This window comes from Salminus brasiliensis, chromosome 8 (genome assembly GCF_030463535.1).
Source record: "Salminus brasiliensis chromosome 8, fSalBra1.hap2, whole genome shotgun sequence".
Lineage (NCBI taxonomy): Eukaryota > Metazoa > Chordata > Actinopteri > Characiformes > Bryconidae > Salminus > Salminus brasiliensis.
In genome coordinates this window covers 15,049,497-15,071,320 of record NC_132885.1, presented here as the reverse complement: position 1 = coordinate 15,071,320, position 21,824 = coordinate 15,049,497, and the positions used below count along the sequence as shown (strand labels likewise).

General features: G+C 40.2%; 1 protein-coding gene across 3 annotated transcripts in view; it reads left to right on the top strand.

Moving 5' to 3' along the window:
• tanc1b (tetratricopeptide repeat, ankyrin repeat and coiled-coil containing 1b) overlaps positions 1–21,824 on the top strand; it is a 139,048-nt gene that overhangs the window by 28,093 nt on the left and 89,131 nt on the right. For all 3 annotated transcript variants that reach the window (XM_072685746.1, XM_072685744.1, XM_072685745.1), the window contains exon 3: positions 10,196–10,396. In XM_072685746.1, coding sequence (XP_072541847.1) covers positions 10,196–10,396 — 201 coding nt within the window. The remainder of the gene's footprint in view (positions 1–10,195; positions 10,397–21,824) is intronic.

The window sequence follows — 21,824 nt, the reverse complement described above, 5'->3', positions numbered from 1 at the left end:
TTGGCCTCTGGAGCTTTCAGAAAACACAACACAGCATTAACATGGAAAACAGAACATGTTAAGACAATGTGTTTCACTGGTAGGACTGGTTTTAATGAGTTGAAACATGTTTGATAGAGCGCTGAAAATGTAAACCTGTGTGTTGTATTGGCTTCTTCAGCTGCCCTATTTATGAAATGAGTGCTCACTGCTCAGCAGAACCTGAGACACTAGTGGCTTGGGGTTAAAGATTATAATTTGCAATACGGCACTGTACCTTTATTTAAATACCTTCGTGTGTGGATGTCTGTTACTATTATTAACTTATACTACTAAGTTTCAGAATTCTGTCAGGTCCTCATTTATGTTCAGGATAATTGCTGTGTCAAACTGGAATGAATAGTGATTTTCTTAGCTAGTAGACTTGTACATGTTTGATCATGGAATAAATATGCTTTAAGATTTAGCCAACACTAGTCATAAGTGAATCCCTTAAAATCGCTTTAAAACCCTGGATTAAGGAAACTTTAACGAAGGGAAATTGCTAGCTTTGATGTTTAAGCAGTACTCTCCTCTGTCTTATCATCTCATTGTAGCTCTCAAACTGAGGACAGATTCTTATGCAAGTTTGTAGAATGCTATTACATATTTGCCCAATTCATAATTCTTCTATTTTTGCATATTAGTCACACTAAATAGTATAACACCAGCAGAACATAGAATAAACAGAACGTTGTTATTAAAACAGTATTTTCAGTCTTTGCTGTGGAGGAATATTGGCCCATTCTCTTTTGCAGAACTGCTTTAATTCAGCCATATTGGATGGCTTTCGAGCATGGCTGCTTAAGGTCCTGCCACAGCATCTCAGTGAGTTCATCTCAACAAGTTCAAATTTGGACTTTCAGTTGTATGTGACTTGCTGACCACAGACTAAAGACCGGGCAATCTCCTGCAGAATTTTCTGATAGAGAGCAGAATTCATGCTTCTGTCAACCATAGCAAGTCACCCAGTCACTGAAGTAGTGATCAGCAAACAGCCCTACGTCAACACACTACCACCACCATGTTTGACGGTTAATATGATGTTCTTACTGGGGTATATGCTGTCTTTGATTTGTGCCAGATGTAACCAGAGCCCTGTTTGGGTTCTGAAAGACTTGTGGTCACTTCTGGGAAAATTCACCACTGGAGATTTGGGGAAAAAAACTAATCTAACTGTGGCGTGTTGGAATACCAGAGCTTCGGAAAAAGGCCCTTTAGCCCACTTCACATTGCTGGAAATGGGTTGTTGATAATTGGCAGCAACTATGTGTCTAGTTTGTAGTTTAAATTTAACGAATGTGTTGATTAAGTGGCCAGTTATTTTTATTCACACAGGGCAGAATTCATGCCAATACGGTCATACCTGACATTGACATTTGTTTTGTATTCTGGATAGTATCTAGATATTATGCGTCAGAGTGACCAGATGAGATCTGTGTAAAAAGCTCACCAGCGCGTACATAATTTCCATTATACTTCTGGTAACCAAGGTTTTCATCTGAATGGTCCTGCTACGGGAGACTGAACAGTTTAGAGGAACAGTGGTGGTTCTACAATGCAGTTGAACAATAGATGGTCCACGGATTTCCTTAACGGCTGTATCAGGATGTGACCGACTATTTTAACCGCAAGGGATCAAACTCTTATATGTCTCGCATCTACTGGTAAACGAATGCGAACCCACAGAGGGTCTCAGACTACCTCCAAAAGTGGTTTGTAATCCAATCATAAGCTTATCACCATCTTGGGGGTGTTTTACACCTGGCGTTTCATGCGGACAAGCTCTGAACGTGATCCAGTCGCCAAAAACACACATTAATGGCAGGTATAAAAGGGCTCATGGTGTTCTGTTTGTTTTGTGTGTTGACAGAAGAGTGCAAGATAACGAAAAGACAAAGCATTAAAAAAACAAGCTCATCCTTTTTTACTTTTAAAAATATTCTATACACCGTATTTAAAATTATTATGGAAACATCATGTCCTTCTGTCGTCTTTGTGGCTTTGGATGTTAATAATATCTGCAGACCCCACATACCCCATAATAGCTTCACCATGGCTCTGTCTTTCTGGTTCCAGTGTGTCTGCTGGAGTCGTTCTGGACTTTATTGATATACATGTGTGAATGTAACACACTGCTGCTGATGCTGCTCTTTTACTGGCACACCTGGCCAGCCTGCAGTCATTAAATCTCTGACGCCGTCATTAATGTGACATAAACACACACAGACACTTAAAATGTCACTGCACCAGTTTTCAAGGCTAAAGTGTGTTTTAAAGAGCGCACTCCTATTCCTGTGCTCTCGTCCGAGATAAACATGTGGCTGAGAACATCACTTTGGTGCGGGCGCTTTTCCCAGGCCAGCAGAAATGAAGCGCTTATGAAGAGAAATGGGAAATGTCATGGCTCTTGGCCTCCTCTGTGTGTTCCCTCGAGGCTACTGGGAAAGACATTCCACAGAGCTCTGCACTAACGCTGAGCCACATTGTCCAGCAGACCATCAGTCCAACAGCCCACAGCATCGGCCAGGATTAATCGACTCATTTGTTCCCATCAAGGCTCTTTAGCAGATGGCCTCCAGGCCTTAAAGACCTGTATCTAATGCATTCAAATTAAACAGGATTAGCTTCCGTCTTGTAAAGATGTGGAAATGATATTCATATGTGTTTCTTTTCTGTTTCTTTTCTTTCCCCTCTCCCCTCTTTTTTTTTTGATTTATGATACTGGCACAGGGGTAGGCTGTCAGTGTTGCACTGTTGAATGCCACAGAAATGTCAAAGTGTGTGAAAAAGAGACAGACGTGTTCATCCCCAGGCCAAAAAGATGTAATTTCTGTCTTTCATATCAGTCTGTCACTCTGTCTCTGTCTAGGCAAAGCCATATATTAGAATGCTTTTTTAATAAAAGCCAGAGACGGAATTTGAAACTTGGAAATGGGTAAAAAGTTGTGGTGCACAATATTTACCACCCAACATGTCACTTGGTTAGTTTTGTTGTCTGTGTTACCTTATGGAGTCATGATCTTTGCAGTGTACTCCTAAGACTTTGTGTATGGTACTGCATGATCATCAGTCAGCATCTGATTTTAAAAACCAGCCTCAAGTCTCGGAATTCAGGTAGCAGAGACGGATTCTGTAGTGATGGATCTATTTTCATTTTCATTTGTCCCTTTCCTTCCCTTACCTACTGTTAAAGAGCATCCAGGTAAAATAGCCAGTTGATGAAAGCAGCAGTAGGAACCCTACAGTTCATGTGTTTCTGAATATCAGTTTTTGGATGGAACACTTTAGACAGTGACACAGATGGAGCATTTGGTGTTGGTAGGGCAAAAAAATTAATTGAAAGTTTCCCCCTGTGGTTTGTGATATGTAGCCCACTCACTAAGCTACCCTTTGCTTAGCTAGCTCAGCTACAGATGTATCAGAGTATAAGACAGCTCGGTGCAGCTGCTATTGGCTAACTGCTGAACTGGTAGCACTAGTTGTAATGATAAAAACTTGTGTCTGAGTAATGGAATGGTGAAATGAGCCCGGTTCTGCTGTGTTTGGACTCGTAGCCGGCTGTCTAGTTTTAGATACTTTAGCCAGCAGGCTAAATGCCACAGCACTGACCATGATCCAACTCCAGTTCTACATGTTTAAAGGATAAAGTTTTAACTGCCTTGAGCCACATTTAGGAGATTTGTTCATTCAGCTTTTAATTGAACTCTGCAGCATGTCACAAAACTCTGCCTCCACCCTGTGGCTCTCTGAAGTGCACATGGGGGAATGGGTTTTTGACTGTGTACTAGATAGACACACAACAGAATTTGACACATCAGACTCGTCTTCATTTTGAGATACTTGAGCATTTATAAACACTGCATTATACAGTATTACAGATATACCACCAACCCTACATGAGGACGCATTGCTGTGAGTTACACCAGTAGCCAGTGTGAATCTGTTCACACTGTTGGTTGTTGTGGCGCAACAGATAACACCACTACCTGCCAGTTGCAACGCCATGTGGGAGACCAGGGTTCGATTCCCGGTCTGGGTGACTGTGCTGCGCTACACCAATAAGAGTCCTTGGGTAAGACTCCTAACACTACATTGGCCCACCTCTGTAATACAAGTAACCTTTGTAAGTTGCTCTGGATAAGAGCGTCTGCTAAATGCCATAAATGTAAATGTTCATGTATCTGTGTTAATGTAATTTTGATTTAGTGTAAAGTTTGATTCAGATATTAAGGCATTTGGGAGACTTACAAAAGTGCTTCGCTGTTTTCCCTTCGCTACTTTTTGTAGGCTATAATCCAAAAGATTAGCTTAGATGCTGTATGGATACTTGGGTACACAATGTTCAACATACTGTCTTTTAATAAGTGAATGATGAGTGCTGAAGCACGCTTGAAAGAGATGGGTATTCAGTAGGCGTTTAAAGACAGAAAGTGACCCTGCTGTTCTGAAACCCAGGGGAAGTTTGTTCCACCGCTTAGGAGCCAGGCTGGATGCTTGTCTTCCATGCATCATGAAGCATGGTGGGTCAAGCCGAGCTGTACTTGATTGATACGGGTCATTCTGTGTGCAACCAGATAATGCTTTAGTTTTCCACTATGGGCAGAGTCAAGTTTTTTTCAAATTAGAGAGGAGCAACAGAACTACTTTATTATTTATAATATTGTCACTCCTAATAATGATACATTTACTTATTGCTTTTAGCATTATATCAGAATTTGTCACATTTTATTATCAGATAATTGTTTGTTTTGAGTGAGTTATGGTTTCCCCTGGAAATGCTTGGATGCTTGGATATCTTTTTACAGTGGTGTATGTGTGTGGGAGTAAAACTGAGTTGCTGAACAGTGGGACAGCATTGTAATCAAGTTCAAAGTGGCAGCTTCATGCTGTGTAATCCCAGCACATGTACCCCCCAAAACTTCCACAGCCCTGATCAATCTCTCTTTCTCTTTTTCTCTCTCTCTCTGTATCATGAGTGTGGTAGGATCTTTTGTCTGTGTGGCTCATGGTTTCTCTGTAGTGAAAATGAGCAGCTCATTGGGGTTCAGTCTTGCAGCAGAATCCCCCACTGCTGCACTGTCCTGTACCCGGTCTGCTTTGTGCCTCTGACAAAGAGAATCTGCATTAAATTATTCTTCGCTCTTATAGTCGTCTATCAAATGAACTGACAGGAAGGTAATATAGGCTGGAAGAACACACACACACACACACACACACACACACACACATCCTCAACTCCCTCTGCACCACCCTCCCTCGCTGACAGTTAGTCTTTCCATTCAAAAGTTAGAGTTTAAAAATGCTGAAGTAGCACTTTTTTGTTAGTCTACTGTATGAAGGTTCTTTATCATTAACTTTTTTGTATGTAGCTCATTCTAGGACCTGACCTCTGTTGACCCATTACATCGTCCTGTGGACGATAGCTGTTTTCATCCAGAATTTCATTGCGTCTCCAGTGATCAGATCTCATTTCCAGTATAAGAATGCATGTTTTTAAAGGTCTTGGTCACACAACACAACATTATAGACTCATGGTTTAAATTGAATTAGAGGTATTCATGTATAACATGAAAAACTTTGGATCCCCTTACAATACAGTGCCAGGGTGTGAGGGAGACATAGCGACATAAAGTTTTTATAGAGATTGATGAGCTACTCGCAAGGTTAACTAAAACACACACCTACACGTCACAGGAGCTTACAGCACTGTAGCCCTCATCTTTCTATGGGAAAACACAATGAGACAGCTCATAAAGGAAGCATGCAGACATAAATCAGGTCTGATTCATTGTACCCGACATTGTCCTCCAAAGCTCCAAAGACTCCTCCAGTTTAGTTGTTGATTAGTTTCGGTCATCAAATGAATATCTTAATAAAAAAGATCAGCACATAGGTTGGCAGTGTGTGGACTCTTTGGCCCTGTCCCGACTCTCTAGAAATGGAAAAGGATGGAGTGAGTCTGTAATCATTTTCACATCCTCTAGCTGCAGTGTATAATTAGCAAAGGCTGGTTTCCTCTGCCTCAGCAAGGCTGAAATTGCAGTGCAAGACTGGACTGGGCTGGTCTGGTCCAGGCCAGGAGCTCAGGAATAGACTTGATTGAGGTGAATTCAGGCTATGGTTCTTTTTTGCCCTTTCATATTAATTTAGTCATTTTGCTGTACTATACTCTTAATCTTGGGCTCACACTTACGCTCTTATGCTCTTGTGCTCTTGCACTCGTTCGTTTGCTCGCTTTCTAGCTCTCTTTTTCTCTCTGTGGTCAGATCATGATTCATTCTTTTGTGTGGACAGTGCTGGCCTGGCAGCTTTTCATGTGGCATCTCTTGTTTTCCAGGCTGTGGTTGGAAATGACAGATTGGTCCTGCTGTCTCTAAACCATGTGACGTGGATCAGAATGTCCCTTCTTAGTAAAACATATTTAGCTTCTTGTTCTTGTGTCCACAGCACTCACTCTGGAAAATTCTTTATTTATGACATAATTATATTATTGATCACAGCATCAGTTAACAGAGCTCCATTTTTGTAAACAACTGGGACTTCTTTTCTACCTGAGAGTGACCTGAAGCAAATAAACCTTCGTATTGTGCTGAGTTTTACCTGCTTTTGTTGGAGTAACAGTCTCTATTGTCCAGGGAAGGCTTTCTACAAGATTTTGGACCATTGCTGTGAGGATTGGATTGCATTCAGCAACAATGTTAATGAGGTCAGGATGTTGGATGAACACGATTCCACCTTATCCCCAACTCCCAAACACTCTAAAAGTACTGGGTGGAGCACCATCATTCCAAAGAACACGCAGCTCACATTCACAGCTCAATTATTGGGGGCTTTATACCCCTCTTGCCCATGCCTGGCATTAGGCATGGTGCCAATAGGTTCATGTTTATCTGCTCTGGAGAGTCCTATTCTATTGGCAGTACTTCTCCACATGGATTAGACAAGCTGTATGCCCACAAACATTTGGACATCTGGTGTACTTCAGAGATTTCTCTGATTTCCGTCCTGTTGTGAAAGTTGAGTATGGCTAGCTGAATCGGATTGGCAGTTTTTTTCTTTTTTCCTGTTTTAATACGGTATGACTCTCTTTGTCAGTTTGTGTTACTCTCTGTGGTGACCTGTCCATATGTCCATGTCTACAGTAATTCTAATTTGTTACTGCTACTGTTCTGTATGTTAGCGCTAGGCTAATGCATGTGAACATGGGTAAAACATTTGACGCTTGTCATTTTTTATTGTTTTAATAGTGATGTGTCTAGGACTGTCTAGGATCTTGATATTGGTCCCACTTATAGTCAATCAAGGCTGTTTGGTTAATTCCACTGTCACTTATTTTTTGCTGATTTGGTGCTCGTGTTTTTTTTTTTTTTTTCCTCCCCAATCTGGTGTGTAACACCTTCAGTCCAGCGCCTGAAGGCCTATCCAATTGGAGAGCTCACATGACTGTATCTACCTACTGTAGACACCACAGGACATCATTTCTAAAGGCCTAAAATGGCCTGATGGTTCTACTAATAAAGCAAAAATGAAAGGTTGCAAAAACTCCCCAAAACATTTTGGCTTTTAATTTAACATCAACTGTTTGGATCATTTAGAGGATTTTTGTCCACACATCTGAGAAAGCAGAATAGTTGAGATGAGCATTCATGAGAAGCCTATCAGCAAAAGGGCCCCCTTTTCATACACTTTAGGACCAGCTTACTCTTTTCACTGAAGTGGCTGGTTGTAGCTGTTGACACTAGCGCTCTGTAGAAGTGAGCACCAGCTCTTTGTCGGAGTGTCTGCTGTGGCCCCTTGTCAGCTCAGAACCCAGACACTTTCTCATTTGTAGTTTGCAAATATTTCTATGTGGAATCGGCTCTACATGGATGAAATTGGATATGCATTCTCTTTTTGCTTTCTCCAGGTCTGTGTAACTATTGTCGGGTTCAGTAGCCTGTGTAATTGGGTCTACAAAACCTACACACACCCAGCTACTTTACCATATAAAGGAATTCGGTTGCCGAAAGCAAATTCCTGGACCTGGCTTTCCTGGGAATGTTTCTTGTGCCCTTTGAGATCATGGTGTTTCTCTAGAGATCATAAGGATCAGAGCTTTATCCCCACAGAGTGATTCATGGGAACTAGAGAGAGTCTGAAGTCTGGCCGAGGTGTTACTTGGGGCACAACTGCTTCCTGTTTGCTGGCATTCTCTGAAGTTTACGTACATTTTAAAACAATGCACATCTTTGTTTCATGGTGTTGATGTGAGAGAGGTAGTAAAAAATAGTGTGTTTCTTCACCTCCTTAAAGTTCTGGCTGCAGCCTCTCAGCCATAATAATCTCATCTCTGAAGCTGAGAGATGAGGGGGGGGGGGTAGAAATCCCCTACACTTGCTCAACACATATGACTACCCCCAGTTGTTATGTCCAGTGCAGAGGCAGTTTATGTGTTTAGGTTATTTTGGGAAGTATATGTATGGTTCCTGCAGGGAAGGTTTAGAAATGTGGCTGCAGCTTGATGTTGCTCTGGATATTACAGTCTCAGCCCATGCTTACGTTTTGGAACTAGAATCTGACTTTCTCATCAGTTTCCTCCAGCCAGAGAGGAGACAGTGAGTGTGTTAGACTCGTTTGCTGAGAGAGGCCCACTGCAGCTCAGGGAAATTGTTAAGGGATGCAGAGTGCAGGCCTACCATGTCTAGCAGAAAGAGATATTAGCCCACATGACATTAGGGTTTCTCCTGGAGTCTCGCTGACTACACCAGTCACAACCGGGAGTTCTCACATTGCTGCTTTTTAGCCAATACCTATGCACAAGCAGCATGTTGCTATGGATGTCGAGAGGAATACCCCCCCCCCCAGCTCTACTGACAACCGATTTTTAGAAAACAAAATGCATCAAACTTGATCAGTTGATTGTGTCAATGTTCTTTCCTGATGATGTGAGTCTCTCCTAGAGATGAAAGTTATCGTTTGGCTATTTATCGATTTCGGACAATCTTCGGACAAAATATGCGATTGGACGATAGTTCAGCTGATTATATGATTCATGTTTTTGAGTTGCTTTAGTGTTACGCAAGGTCAGTGCACGGGAATTCATAGAGTTCCACTGCATTTTAAATGTGGGTGATTCCAAAAAGTTAAGTACATTTCATCTTGAGAGGCCATGTAGGAACACTGCAGAATTCCTGCACGATGATGCATTACCAGGTTAGACTGGAAAGGTTAATGTGGAATTCAGCCTTTCCTTTGATCGGTATCGGCCAGCGTACTAAATTCTGCAATCAGTATCTGCCTCAAAACCACAGATCAGTCATTCTCTAGATGTGATTGTAAGCAGCAGCAGCAGCAGTGTGAACTCAGAAGTCTGTAGGAGCATCGCATGGAGAGTAATTGACCTTACCAAAGGACAGTAACTCAGAACATACTGATCAATCATATATGGATTTCATCAGCGGCCAAAATGTGGAACCTTCAGAACTTAAGCCTGACAGTTCTATTTATGTCTTCTGAAATAAGGGAAGAGTTCATAAAAAAGGCTGTAATTCCTAGAAATGGCTCACCTAATATAGATGTAAGTACCCTTAAAGTAGACATGTTGCATTCTGTCTTGGCCATTGTTTCAAACTCACAGCTAAAACTATGTAACTGCCACTGTGCCGTAACTATATAATATCCTGTTATTTAATATTTGAAGGTAATTGTCATTTGAATTGCAGTAAACCACATAAACAACTTATTTTAGGCTGTTATTGAAAAGCTCCTGTGATTTCCTCTGGCATTGTGTGTTAGAGTGCTTTCTCTCTACATTTCGCCTCTGCATTTGATGGATTAAAAGAACACCTACTCCTTTTAATTTCTTTTTGGAAGGGAAAACTCTGGGTGCTTTACTTGTTTTTCTTGGAAAGTATTTGGGTAATTCAGTTGTTGGAAGCAAGTCAGACACATTATACATGTGCAACCACCACTTTCGAAAGGCAATTAGGATAATTATGATGTGTGTTACAACCTGTATAGCTCCGAATGACTAATATTAACACACAAAGCCCATCATACAGACTTTTCACAGTTAAGCTGAACTGGGCATTAGATTGACAGTTTATCTGCTGTGTGATTACCACATTTCTTCTTGTTTTGGTTTGTATGATGCACCAATAACATTAACACTTTTAATCTGGTTCTGTTGTTCTAGTTGGTGAACCACACTTGCTTGGTGCCCAGAGGAGAGGGCTGGGCAGTGCTGTGCAGGATCCTGGCAGTGCTGCTCTTTGTCCTAATGAAGAGAGGTTGAGGCTCAGCTTGTCTAAAGGGGTCTCCATGTCCCTGCCGTCCTCGCCCCTGCTGCCCAGACAGAACTACATGATGCCCTCACGCTCCTGCAAGAAATCTCCAGGTATGTTCTCTGTAGTAGCTTGGTGATATTTTTCTATTTTTCAGGTCCTAGTGAACAAGTTAAAAGATTAAAATGAGTCCCCCTTGGCACTATACTTTTGTATGAAAGACACTGGTCTCTTTAATATGTTAAAAATAATCCAAGCCCCAAGCTCCAGCTCATAATCAAATAGGTCTGAAAGGGTGTGAAAACCCATGAGGTTTGACGAGGTTGGTGGACAGAGACGTGGAGCTTCTGTGAATTGTCATGGCTAAGTAGAGGTAACCGCTAAGAGGTCATCCTGTAAAAATGACATATGCTAGCCACGTGTGACCTTTTTGGAGTAGTGTAAGTGAAGCAGGTCAGAAGCTGGTGGTGTGCATGTTTGTTTGTCTAGGAGGGAGATCAGATATTCAAAATAAATCTTACTCTTTGATGATTAATCTACTGGACAGTGTATTTAGTCTGTTTACAAAGCAACTCTCACTTTCTGTTTGTCTCTTGGTCTATGGCTTGCTCTTTCTTTGTCGTGTGTGTGTGTGTGTGTGTGTGTGTGTGTGTGTGTGTGTGTGTGTGTGTGTGTGTTCGCTCGCTCAGTTTGGTTTGTTCTGCAATCCCCAAAGTTAAGGACAAGTCGGGGGTCAGCAGCTGTAACCATCAAAGCCTGTCACTAAACTTGTTTAAACCTGGCTTTGTGTTTACAGAGGACTTAACAAAGAGGCCTGAAATCTGTTAGGTGGTCACTTTGGGCATGCGTTCACATCTGGGTCTCATGTGTGTTGTATCAGCGCTTCTCTTTGAAAAGGGTTGAATGCTTTGAACCTGCCGCAAGCGTAGGGTGACATGCTCAGACTGTTAGGCTGTTGGCCTTTCACACATTCTTTGAAGCTGCAGTCAGTTAATAAGAGCAAAATCTGAATTGAACACTCATCTTCTAAAAAGTTTTGTGAACTTCCTCAGGGCACACTTTGATAGATCAGGTTCGAGTTTATTTGATCATTTACTGGTAGTTTGGAATGTTTGTTTAGTTTTAAACAGTTACTGAAGGATTACTTTCAGGAATAGCGAGGAATTGAGAGAAAGGACAACAGTTAGATATCCTGACAAGGCTTTATAGTCAGTATTTCAAGATTTTCTTGTGCATTTAATGATGTTCTAAGGGACATGAGACTGTCTATATATGCAGAGAGGAGCAGGTCCCAGGTGTCTGCCACTAGATTTCATCTATTATGTGTTCTTTTTCAATTCTCTATCACTACCACAGTAGTTCATTTTGTATTTCTGTTCATTAGCAGCCATGATACCAATTTACTCACCATTTAGATGCTCAGCACAATTTATAAACAAGCCAAAACCTCTAGCTCACTGGTACTGGGATCTGTTCTAGCTGCTCTGTTGTACCCATAGTCATGGTTGGGTATTCTTCATCGAGTCTGGTAGTGATTTTGCATATCAGTGCTTTTTTTTTTTTTTTTTTTATTCTCTGCGCATGTATACTGTAACTGTATACCTTGTTGTGGAAGTATCTTGACTAACTTTGTCAGTGAGAACAATGTTTCTTCCTATTTCCAATAGCACCACCAAAAGAGGAAGGTGTGTGAATAGTGTAAGTAGAAAACTTATGAGGGTTAAAGATATGCTGAGAAAACAATTCGATATGCTTGAAACAAAGGACTGAAATCTCTGCAATTACTGTATAGCTCCTACGATACAATTTCCCACCACAAGAATTGTTCCTTACACTTTCTTTACTTTACATTTTAGTGTTGCTGATGATGCTTGTATGGAATATGGACGAGATTTCATTGTTTGACTGCCACTGCCACCAAAACCCCACCCACAATCTTTTCACAACCATGTCACCCGACAATGGTGGTGGCATGTTGTAAATTGAAGTTGGCGAGAAAATGGCGAGTTGATTTATCCTTGCTGCTGTATTGCACATTCTGGCAAAAGAAGTCTATGTTAAATAGCTAACAGCTTCATTAAAAAAAAAAATTATCAGTTTGACGGACAAAAGTTTGTGTTGGAATAGCCAACTCTAATTTCAATGTTGCCAGTGTTAGTGTCACCAACATTTTAGATTTTCATTTATTTAATTATTTTAAATTTAATTTGTTTAAACATCGCAAAAGCTTTAAATGGAAACCCAGCGACAGTTGGAATAAGTCTTTATAAATGTTTAATCAGTATGGAATTGGATTCATATCAAAGAATCTTCAGTGGTGTCTCAAAAAGCAAATGTCCAGACGATATCCAAACCAATGTGTGTCTAGAGAGAGAGGGAGAGAGAGTGGGCGTGAGACAGAAAATGTGAGTGTGCGATTGTGTGTGTTTTAATCTGTTGTGCAATCTTTGGTGTGATTGTTTATGTACTTATGGGATAGTGCATTGTCAGCAGGTGTGTGTGCTCCATTGCAGTGAAGTATTGAAATGAGCAGAAAGGGGGAGATGTTTCTCACCTTCAGCTAAAAACAAGAGATGGACAGACCTGACCTCACTCTGATTTCTTAGAGAAGAAGAAAAGAAATGTCTGCTGTAATGCCTCTTTGAACTTGTAATGGATAATGATAACCTAAACTGAGAGAATTCTCCAGACATAACCGGCACAAAGCAGATAAAAACACTCCCACAGCGGCCGAAAGTCTCATGTCCCAAGTCTCTTTACCTTATCTCCACAGATATGTGCTTGACCTTATCCACTGATTTAAGACTTAGGCTAAACCTATTTGTGTCCTGCCTTATTTGATGAATTCCAAAAGGTCAGTGCCGGGGGATCTTCGAACGAAGACCCATTTTATGGGCTTTTTTTCTATGGCCTGTGTCCTAGGATTTCATTATAGATATCACATTAGGGCAGGAGAAGCGAATGGGGTCCTCATGTGCTGATTTAACAAAGAGCAGAGCCATTTAGAAACCAACCTGGAGATTTTCTTCTGGATGCCCAACTATATCACCATCCGCACCTCTGCAAACCTCCGGAGACTTGACTTAACATTTATCCTAACTGCTTTCAGTATAGGCCACCCTTGAATGCAGAGCCAGAACCCGGCTTCTCTGCATAATTGCTAACTCTCACCTCAGATCAGTAGATTAAAGAATGTTTCCTCATACACCCTGATTTATGTGGGTAGATGAAATGGTTTCCCTTTGTTTCTGTTCATTTCCGCAGTTCTGGGCCTAATTTCCCTGTGCCCTGCAGAATGTGTTTTGTTGTGGCAACCTCCTTTTAATCAGCACCATTAAACGAAAGCCTCAACAGAACAATGTGGAGTCGCTGTTCCAATTAAACACATATCAGAAGACTGTCACACGTGCTCTGTTACTCTTTGATCCGTATAGGGGAACTCACATCTGTTTCACAGGAGCTGCTGTCCATTTTATCAAGTTACCCCAGCTGCACACTGCTGTCCCCCTCTGGTCATACTCATAAAGTCTCTTAAGGTCGAGGTAGTGTTCCTGGCTTTGCCACCCAGGCCTCAATCTTAAAGGGGAAACAAGGTAACATCATCTCACTGGTCAAACAAGAAATACAGGTCACCTCTCTCCTCTTGAATTGGTTCTAGATAATGTGCTAAAGCAGTCCATTTTACGAGCTATAAGTCATGGAAAAAATTAAAAAGTTATGTGAAACAAATGCATATTTAATGATGGACTTTTGATCTTCATTTGAACAATATTGAGATAATTGAGGTAATATAACTTAGCAAATAAAACCTTAAGAAAAATTATTATTATTATTCTTAATAAAAAATGCAATTTTACATGAAAAATGTTAGGGCACCCTGTGCTGTAATAGCTGGTATTTTCCAATGTCTCTGACATTGACTGGAAGAAGGTTTTTTTCCTACTCTTCAAGCAGAATTCTTTCAGCTGTGTGATGTTTAAGGGTTTTCTTGTACAATGCAGATTGATTTGATAGTTATATAGGTTGTCCTAAGTTTAAATGACTATAACCAACCAAATGACCCTGTGGTTGTTTAAACTCACCATCCCCATTAACATTTGTTACAATTCTACCACTGGTGACACATCTTGTCTCCCCAGGCAAAACCCAGAGAATTTACACTCCATGAACACAGTTTGTCTTGCACACAACTCTCTCTTTCGCTCTCTGCTCTCAACTGAACAACCATTAAAATGCATCTGATCTTTCAGAACTGCTTGCTCTGCTCTTCGATTGTGCTGGATACTGCAGCCATTTAAGTCTTTGAATCATTAACTGGTATGCAGGGACTGTGTTTGACACTCCTCTTCCATTCCTCAGAAACAGGTAATGAGGTAGCAATGACACTATTAGCCCAAGTATGTTCTGCATGGCAGACCTCTGGGACACATTAGAGCTCTGAAAATATCAGATTCATTGCCGCAATGGCCAGCTTGTCATTTTAACATCCATGCATGCGGCATGAAGCCAGAACAAGAAAGGTCCCTCGTAGACCATTACTGGCTGAACTAGTTAGAGATGGAGCGTGACTCCCTGGAAGAGAATATTAAAGTGGATTTCCATCCAGAAATAATGTCACTCATATGCTGAACATCTTTCTTTTTATTCCACTGCTACATACCACACACTGCTATATGGGTTTAATGTGCAAATTCCAAACGCCTTCGATCAGCTGCTGCCGTTTTTGGACCAGCGAATACAAACCTAGGACGTCTAGGAAAGAATTTAGCACCAAATGCTTTTGGAGCATATTGGTGTCATATAAATATGGATATGGATGGCTTTTCTCCTCTAATACAGTTATTATATCAGATGCTGAGCAGGTTCTTGGAGGAAATGCATACTGTAGCCATACCTGTTCTTCACCTTTCAGTTGAGAAGTAATGGTAGTGGTTTACTATTTCATTGCCATATTTAACTTCAGATATTTGACATTCCAGGTAATCATTGAAAGGGTTACCTGTGTGTGTTTTTGGGATTGTATGTAAAATTCAGAACTCATTTAGAGCTTCTAAAATGTCAACTCTTCTCCATAGCATGTTTGATATAAGCCCTGCAAAGACAATGAAGAAAGAGAGAATGTGGTATTTACAGTAAAAGAATAGGCAAGAGGAAATTGTAAAGGAACAGCTAACACCAAGGTTAGCATAGTCTGTGTATCTCAATGACATTAAAGAAAGCTTATTTTTTCATCCTTCCTGATCTCTTACTGTCACATTCGGTTTTATCAGTCTTTATCTATACATGCTGATGCACTACACGTTGGATCCCCCATGCAGCATGTATATCTGGTGAGATAATAGAGAATGTAGTTGACTGTAAGTCTTTAGAGACTATATTTTTTAGCAGAGCAATGAGATGTTTAATGGTTACACTAATAGCCTATCCACTGATAGTGACTCCGGCAGTGTTTATGTGCAATCAATATTAATAAACCTTCTGGAGGATGTTGTTATTGAGCGTGTTGAAACAATAACAGTTTGCAGGATGCAGGATCTGTAGACCTCAGGCTGGACTTATTAGTTTTGAGTACTGTAACAATGTTGTAAACCTTTTAAACTGTTAAACGTACAAGTTATGGATTAGTTTCCTAAACAGGGATTAAGTGGAATGTGCTCAGCAATCTGAGTGAAGATTTTCCATTATAAGCAGCTGTACGTTCACACTAGCAGACTGTTGCTGTGATTTAGATAGTAGTTGCTTTGAAGGACAGAATCTCCATCCATAACCATAACATCCATAACAAAGTGGTTATTTTGTAATGTGTTTGATCACTCAGATTAGCTGTTCGGCTTGTAACGTAATTGGTCAACAAGCTGAAACAAACACAAATATGCTATATATATATATATATATATATATATGCAAAAATGCATTGTGATATTGGAATTATATATTAACCATTGGCCATCCTGTTGTCATTGAAAAAACAGTATCTGCAAACCACCAATTTTACACATGTAATTACAGAGATGAGACCTGCAAGAGTGAATTGATGGATTGTCTTCACCATTAGCCTAGCATCTCTCGTTGAAGGCTAAAGAGGCACACGTCAGGTATCCAACATGAAACTCTGCTTCTTTTTTTACCCAGCACAAATAACTTGGCATTCTAGTGAAAAGTCAGCTTTTTCAAAACATTTCAGTGAAATTAATAAATTGAATTTTTATAATATGATTACATGCTAATCAGGTTTGGCTTACTGATTAAGTGAACAGCTTATAAAGGTCCTTTATGGGGACATTATTATTTTACTAGTCTGATTTGTTTCTTTCAATGTTTAGCCAGTTCTTATATCTGTCCACTATAATGCAACAGTGTCAGTAATGTTGAATATAAAGGCCAGGTTGACCGATACGCTATATAGCTAGGCTTGTGGAGATGCAAACCTAAATCCCAGCTGTTTGGTGCACTGCCTAAAGCTGTGCATCCTTTGGGAAACGGGCCTGTTTTTTAAACATATGCTACTTCTACTGGGTATCATCATGACATGTGTTAACCCACTTGATATGTTATTAGAATTTTGTGTTGAGAGAATACTGCAGCTTCTTTTAAAGTAGAGGAACAGTTATGAGCACTGATGATGCATCAGTGTGTGAGGGGACCGAAACGCTCTCATGCTGAAAAAGCTCCATTACTAGATGTGATTGTAACCATGAATAAAATAAATTAGCATTCACATTTACATAATGCACATGCATGAGTCCGTTTGAGACCGATATTGTGCCCCGAGGGTTTCTTTGGGTTAATTAGATGTACATTAGAATGCAGGTCAGGGGTAGGGTGGTTTGTGCGGTTTGCAGCGATTGACTACACTGTGGAACAGCTCTAAACTGGTTCTCAATGGCATCCATGCTTATGAATCTTTTATGTGACAAAAGTGAGCCTTCAGCTGCAGATGTCACTTCCATCTGAATCCTTTATTTGATGGAACAGAACAGAAGAGTGGTATTTTGGAGAAAGGGGAGTATTGTCACAGCTTACTGCTCTTCCTGTGGCTTTTGTTACTCATACAGAGGATGCTGTGTCTGTGGGGAGAGCTGGAAATGTGAAAAAGCCATGGAGTCCCATCTTGAAGAATGCAGTGGTTTTCTTTGATGCTTTAAAAGTACCCCATTCATCAACACTGGGACTGTGGAACTGTAGAGACTTCGAACTCTGCTCACCTGAGTTCCTCTTATATACACACACACACACACACACACACACACACACACACACACACACACACACATACACATTCAGATTAGCAGTACCTGCATATAAGTGCATCTTTGACACCTCTTAAGTGCCTGTCTCTTCTGGCGGTATGAGTGAGGGTGAACATGGGAAAGGCGTGAAAGAGGGTGTAGAAGGTGTGAAATGACACAGGTACACTAGGCTATGCTCTTAGTTCACAGCTGCAGGTGAGATTTTTTTAATAATATGTGTCATTTTCTGATCTGCACCATTACTTGCTGTCTCTTAGGGATGGGCTATATGGCTAAAATATATCACAGAAAGGGAGAACAGGGCAGGAGCTTACACTTTTTTTATTATTATTTTTTTTTTATAATTGTAGGAGTATGTGAGCTACCTGCACATCTCTGCTACAGATTAACTTTAACGTTGTTTACAGCACCAACCATTTGGATAGCAGAGTGTCAGTGTTGGAACGTACACAGGGTCAGTTGAAACAGATGGAGGAATCTAGCTGTAACAGCTGCCTAGAAAGTCTGGAACATGCAAATGCAGTTGATCCAATATATGTTTTAAGCAGATGCACACAAAGTTCAATGCACTCAATGCATTTTCCATCCTAAACTACTATCCTTAAAAACAAAAACAAGCTATATTCACTATTATAAAAAGAGGCTGCGGTTAGCATTGCAAAATGTATTTTTGACTAAGGGGTGAAGGAGCAAATCTATATATTTAGTTTAGTGTATTTATAGTAGGATTTATATTAGTATATTTACATACTATCTGTAGTTCGTTTTGAATAATAATGCTTTTTATATGTAAGGGGTTTGGATTTCTCTCGCTGTTTTGATTGGGAGACTATATTCTAACATGGCTAGCCCTCACTATGGCTTGTTTATATTCCTTAGAACTGTGCTGTTTTATAGCCGCTGTGGGTGGCCTGGGGGTAGATGAAACTAATAATTATGATGATAATTCCTGTGCCTTATACAAACTCCAGATCAGATCATTCAATGTGTTTCAAATAGGCTAAATAATGTATTAAACATTGATGGATCTCAGTCCAGAAATGAAACAGGCGTTCTGTTAATTATGGAATTCAGGTATAATTGAAAAACCAAAGTTTGCAAACAGTCAGCGTCAGTGAAAATGTTCCACACTCCTCCTTTCTCTCGGTTCTAATCATTAGTAGATTTAGCCACAATAAGGATAGTCATTATTAAGGGTGTAACAGTATATGTATCTGTACCAAACTGTCACAGGATGTGGGGCACAGTTCAGTGCATGCAGTCGCACAAGAGAATACACAGCATGAGCTATTAGGATAAATATGGGTGTGCCACATGGAAACTTTAAGCTGTGAACCGTTGGATTTGCGTGGTGCTGTGAGAACTGTAGTGGTTTAGGAATATTGCTATGATAACTGTGGTCTTGTTTGCTTTGTCCCCCATCCCTCCTCCTCCTCCTTGATCTCGTCTCTCCCTGTCGCCGCCGCGTGTAGAACGAAAGCCTCAGATGCTTGATCTGTTCTTTGTGTTTTCAAGTGAAGCGATTGAAAATCTTGTATTCTTATTTCAACCCAATGATTTGAGTTGATGAGACGATGTGTTGGTGTTTTGAGGTGTGTGTGTGTGAGTGTGGAAACGCATTGAACATGCTAGCGTTTACTCTTTACTGCTTAATTTACAGATTGCATCCTCAGCGCTGTACATTACTAGTTGGAGCAAACTGCACAACTCTCTGGTCAAATCCTTTTTTCCCCCTCCCTTTCCCTGTTTCCCGGTCCAAACCACGACTTTGTGTCAGTTACATCCCTTGTCATTGTATTTCTTTCTTTGTTCAAATTTTGTTAAAAATATTGTAAGAATTTTTAATTGTGAATTCAGTATTTGGAGTCGAATCAGTAGTAGTCTGAATGTAACCGTCTACACAATCTTAGCTGCACCTTAAGAAATGTTGCTGGTGAACTTGTCAAGGGACTATGAGGATCCTAAACAGGATTTCTTCCTAGTTCAAGTTTCAAGTTCAAGTTTCAGGTTTATTTGTCATTTGCACAACATGTCAGGACATTTATGCATTGAAATGCTTGTGGTGAGTCTCAGGTTGATGCTCTACAGGAGGACAAAACTATATACATACTAAACATATTAAAATAAAGTAAAATAAAAATTATATTCAATAAATACAAAATACACACAAAATATACACAAAATACAGAATATACAAAGACAGGAGGGATCTGTAGAAATTATTTGATATGTACATTTATGAGACAGGTATAGTCTGAGAGAGAGAGTGGAGCTAAATATGAATATGTATGTTTATGTCTATTCCTGTTGTATAATCCCTACTGGATGCTACGACAGCTATGAACTCAGCTGTGGACTGAGGAACCTCTAAACTGTTCTGTAGTTACTGACGATACCCCCAGTACCATCAGAAACGTGTCTTAATTAATCCTGATAATCACATCATGGCACATTGACCCCCACTATTCTGTGAGGCACATATACAATAGACTGTACAAAACCATCTGCCAGAGCCCGTTTGTGTCCGTTGTTTTGTGGACAAGGAAGAAAACACTTGTTTGGAAATGATGGGAGACTGTCACTTTCTGTTTGTTATAGCCACTGTGAAGCTCAGGGGTTTGCTAGTCTGCTGTCCGTTACAAATTTGGTAATAAAGTGTGTGTGTGTGTGTGTGTGTGTGTGTGTGTGTGTGTGTGTGTGTGTGTGTGTGTGTGTGTGTGTGTGTGTGTGTGTGTGTCTTGCAGCTCTTCTCTGTATTCTGGCCATGGCTTGTGTGAGCTGGCTCTGTGTGTGAGCACAAGCGCAATGTTTTAAGCTGAGATAATACCTGTTTGACCTCTCCGCATGGAACCACACAAGTGTGCCGAGCCTCATGCATTTTAATTTACACTGATTGTGTTAGTGTGTGTGTGTGTGTGTGTGTGTGTGTGCACGTGCGTGCCATTGTGTTTGTGCATAGTCTCCGCTGAGAATAGAATGTGTGTAAATACGTCTGTGTGTGAGTATGTCCTTTCTCTGATATGTGCAGTATAGTCCCACCAGCATAAATGTATAAAATCCTCCTTCTTAATATGATTATATGAAGCAGACATTCTGGTATTAAAGAATATACACTATATGGACACAAGTATTGGGACACCTGATTAACATCCCCAATTTCAGAAGAAACAATGAATAAAAAGAGAGTTTATCTTGGAGTAACTGTCTCTACTGTCCAGGAAAGGCTTTCTACTAGATTTTGAAGCATTGCTGTGAAGATTTGATTGCGTTCTGTGACGAGCATTAGTGAGATCTAGATGTTGAATGATCACCACCTCACCTCCTACCCAACTCCCTAACTCATCCCAGAAGTACTGGATGGAGCACCATTATTCCAGAGAGCACAGTTTCACTGCTCCATAGCTCAATGCTGGGGGGCTTTATACCCCTCTAGCCCACGCTTGCCGTTAGGCAATGGTTCCAATAGGTTCATGTGTATCTGCTCCACCGAGTGCTGTTCTATTAGCAATACTTCTCTACTGGGACTAGACAAGCAGTGTGTGTGTGTGTGTGTGTGTGTGTGCATCAAGGAGCTAAATATTAAATGAATGGGTATCCACAAATATTTGGACATATTTATTTATTATTTATTTATTTATTATTTAGTCACAATTTATTTTTTGTGCAGCTTGTGTAGTACAGTAGACAAAGACGCTGTCTAAGAATGATCTATTGGTACATTCATGCAATACATTCACTAAAAATAAAGACAAATATTGGTTAGAATTGTCACAGAATAAATATGGAAAAAATGAAAATTAAATATTATGTTTATTATTTTAATCTTAAGTAGTAATATTAAAGTGTTTTTTTTTTTTTGCTTTCTCCTCATCATCAGAGGAGACCCTACAGTCATATGTAATTGTGCAATAGGAATATTTTCGTTGATATATAGAACCGAATATAGTTCTCTACCAATGTAAAGAATCCTCTATCCAGGCATTTAAGTATTCAGATGGTTCTTTGAATTGTCACAGTTGATTATAGAGTCATTACCTTTGTCAATGAAACCTAGAAAAAACACCATTGTATGAGTTTATAAATGATAACTATCCACTTGCTGAATTGAGCATATTGCTAGAGGATATAACATTAAATATAAAACATGTTTTGAAAATCAGAAAGACCAGGGCTGCCTTACTCTTGCATGCGACTGTCTCTCAGAGTGTGAAATGGTAACCTAGTAGCCTTTATAGATGTTAGTTGCTCCTGTCTGCAGATGCTGTGTGGCTTGACCTTGGTCCATTTTGAG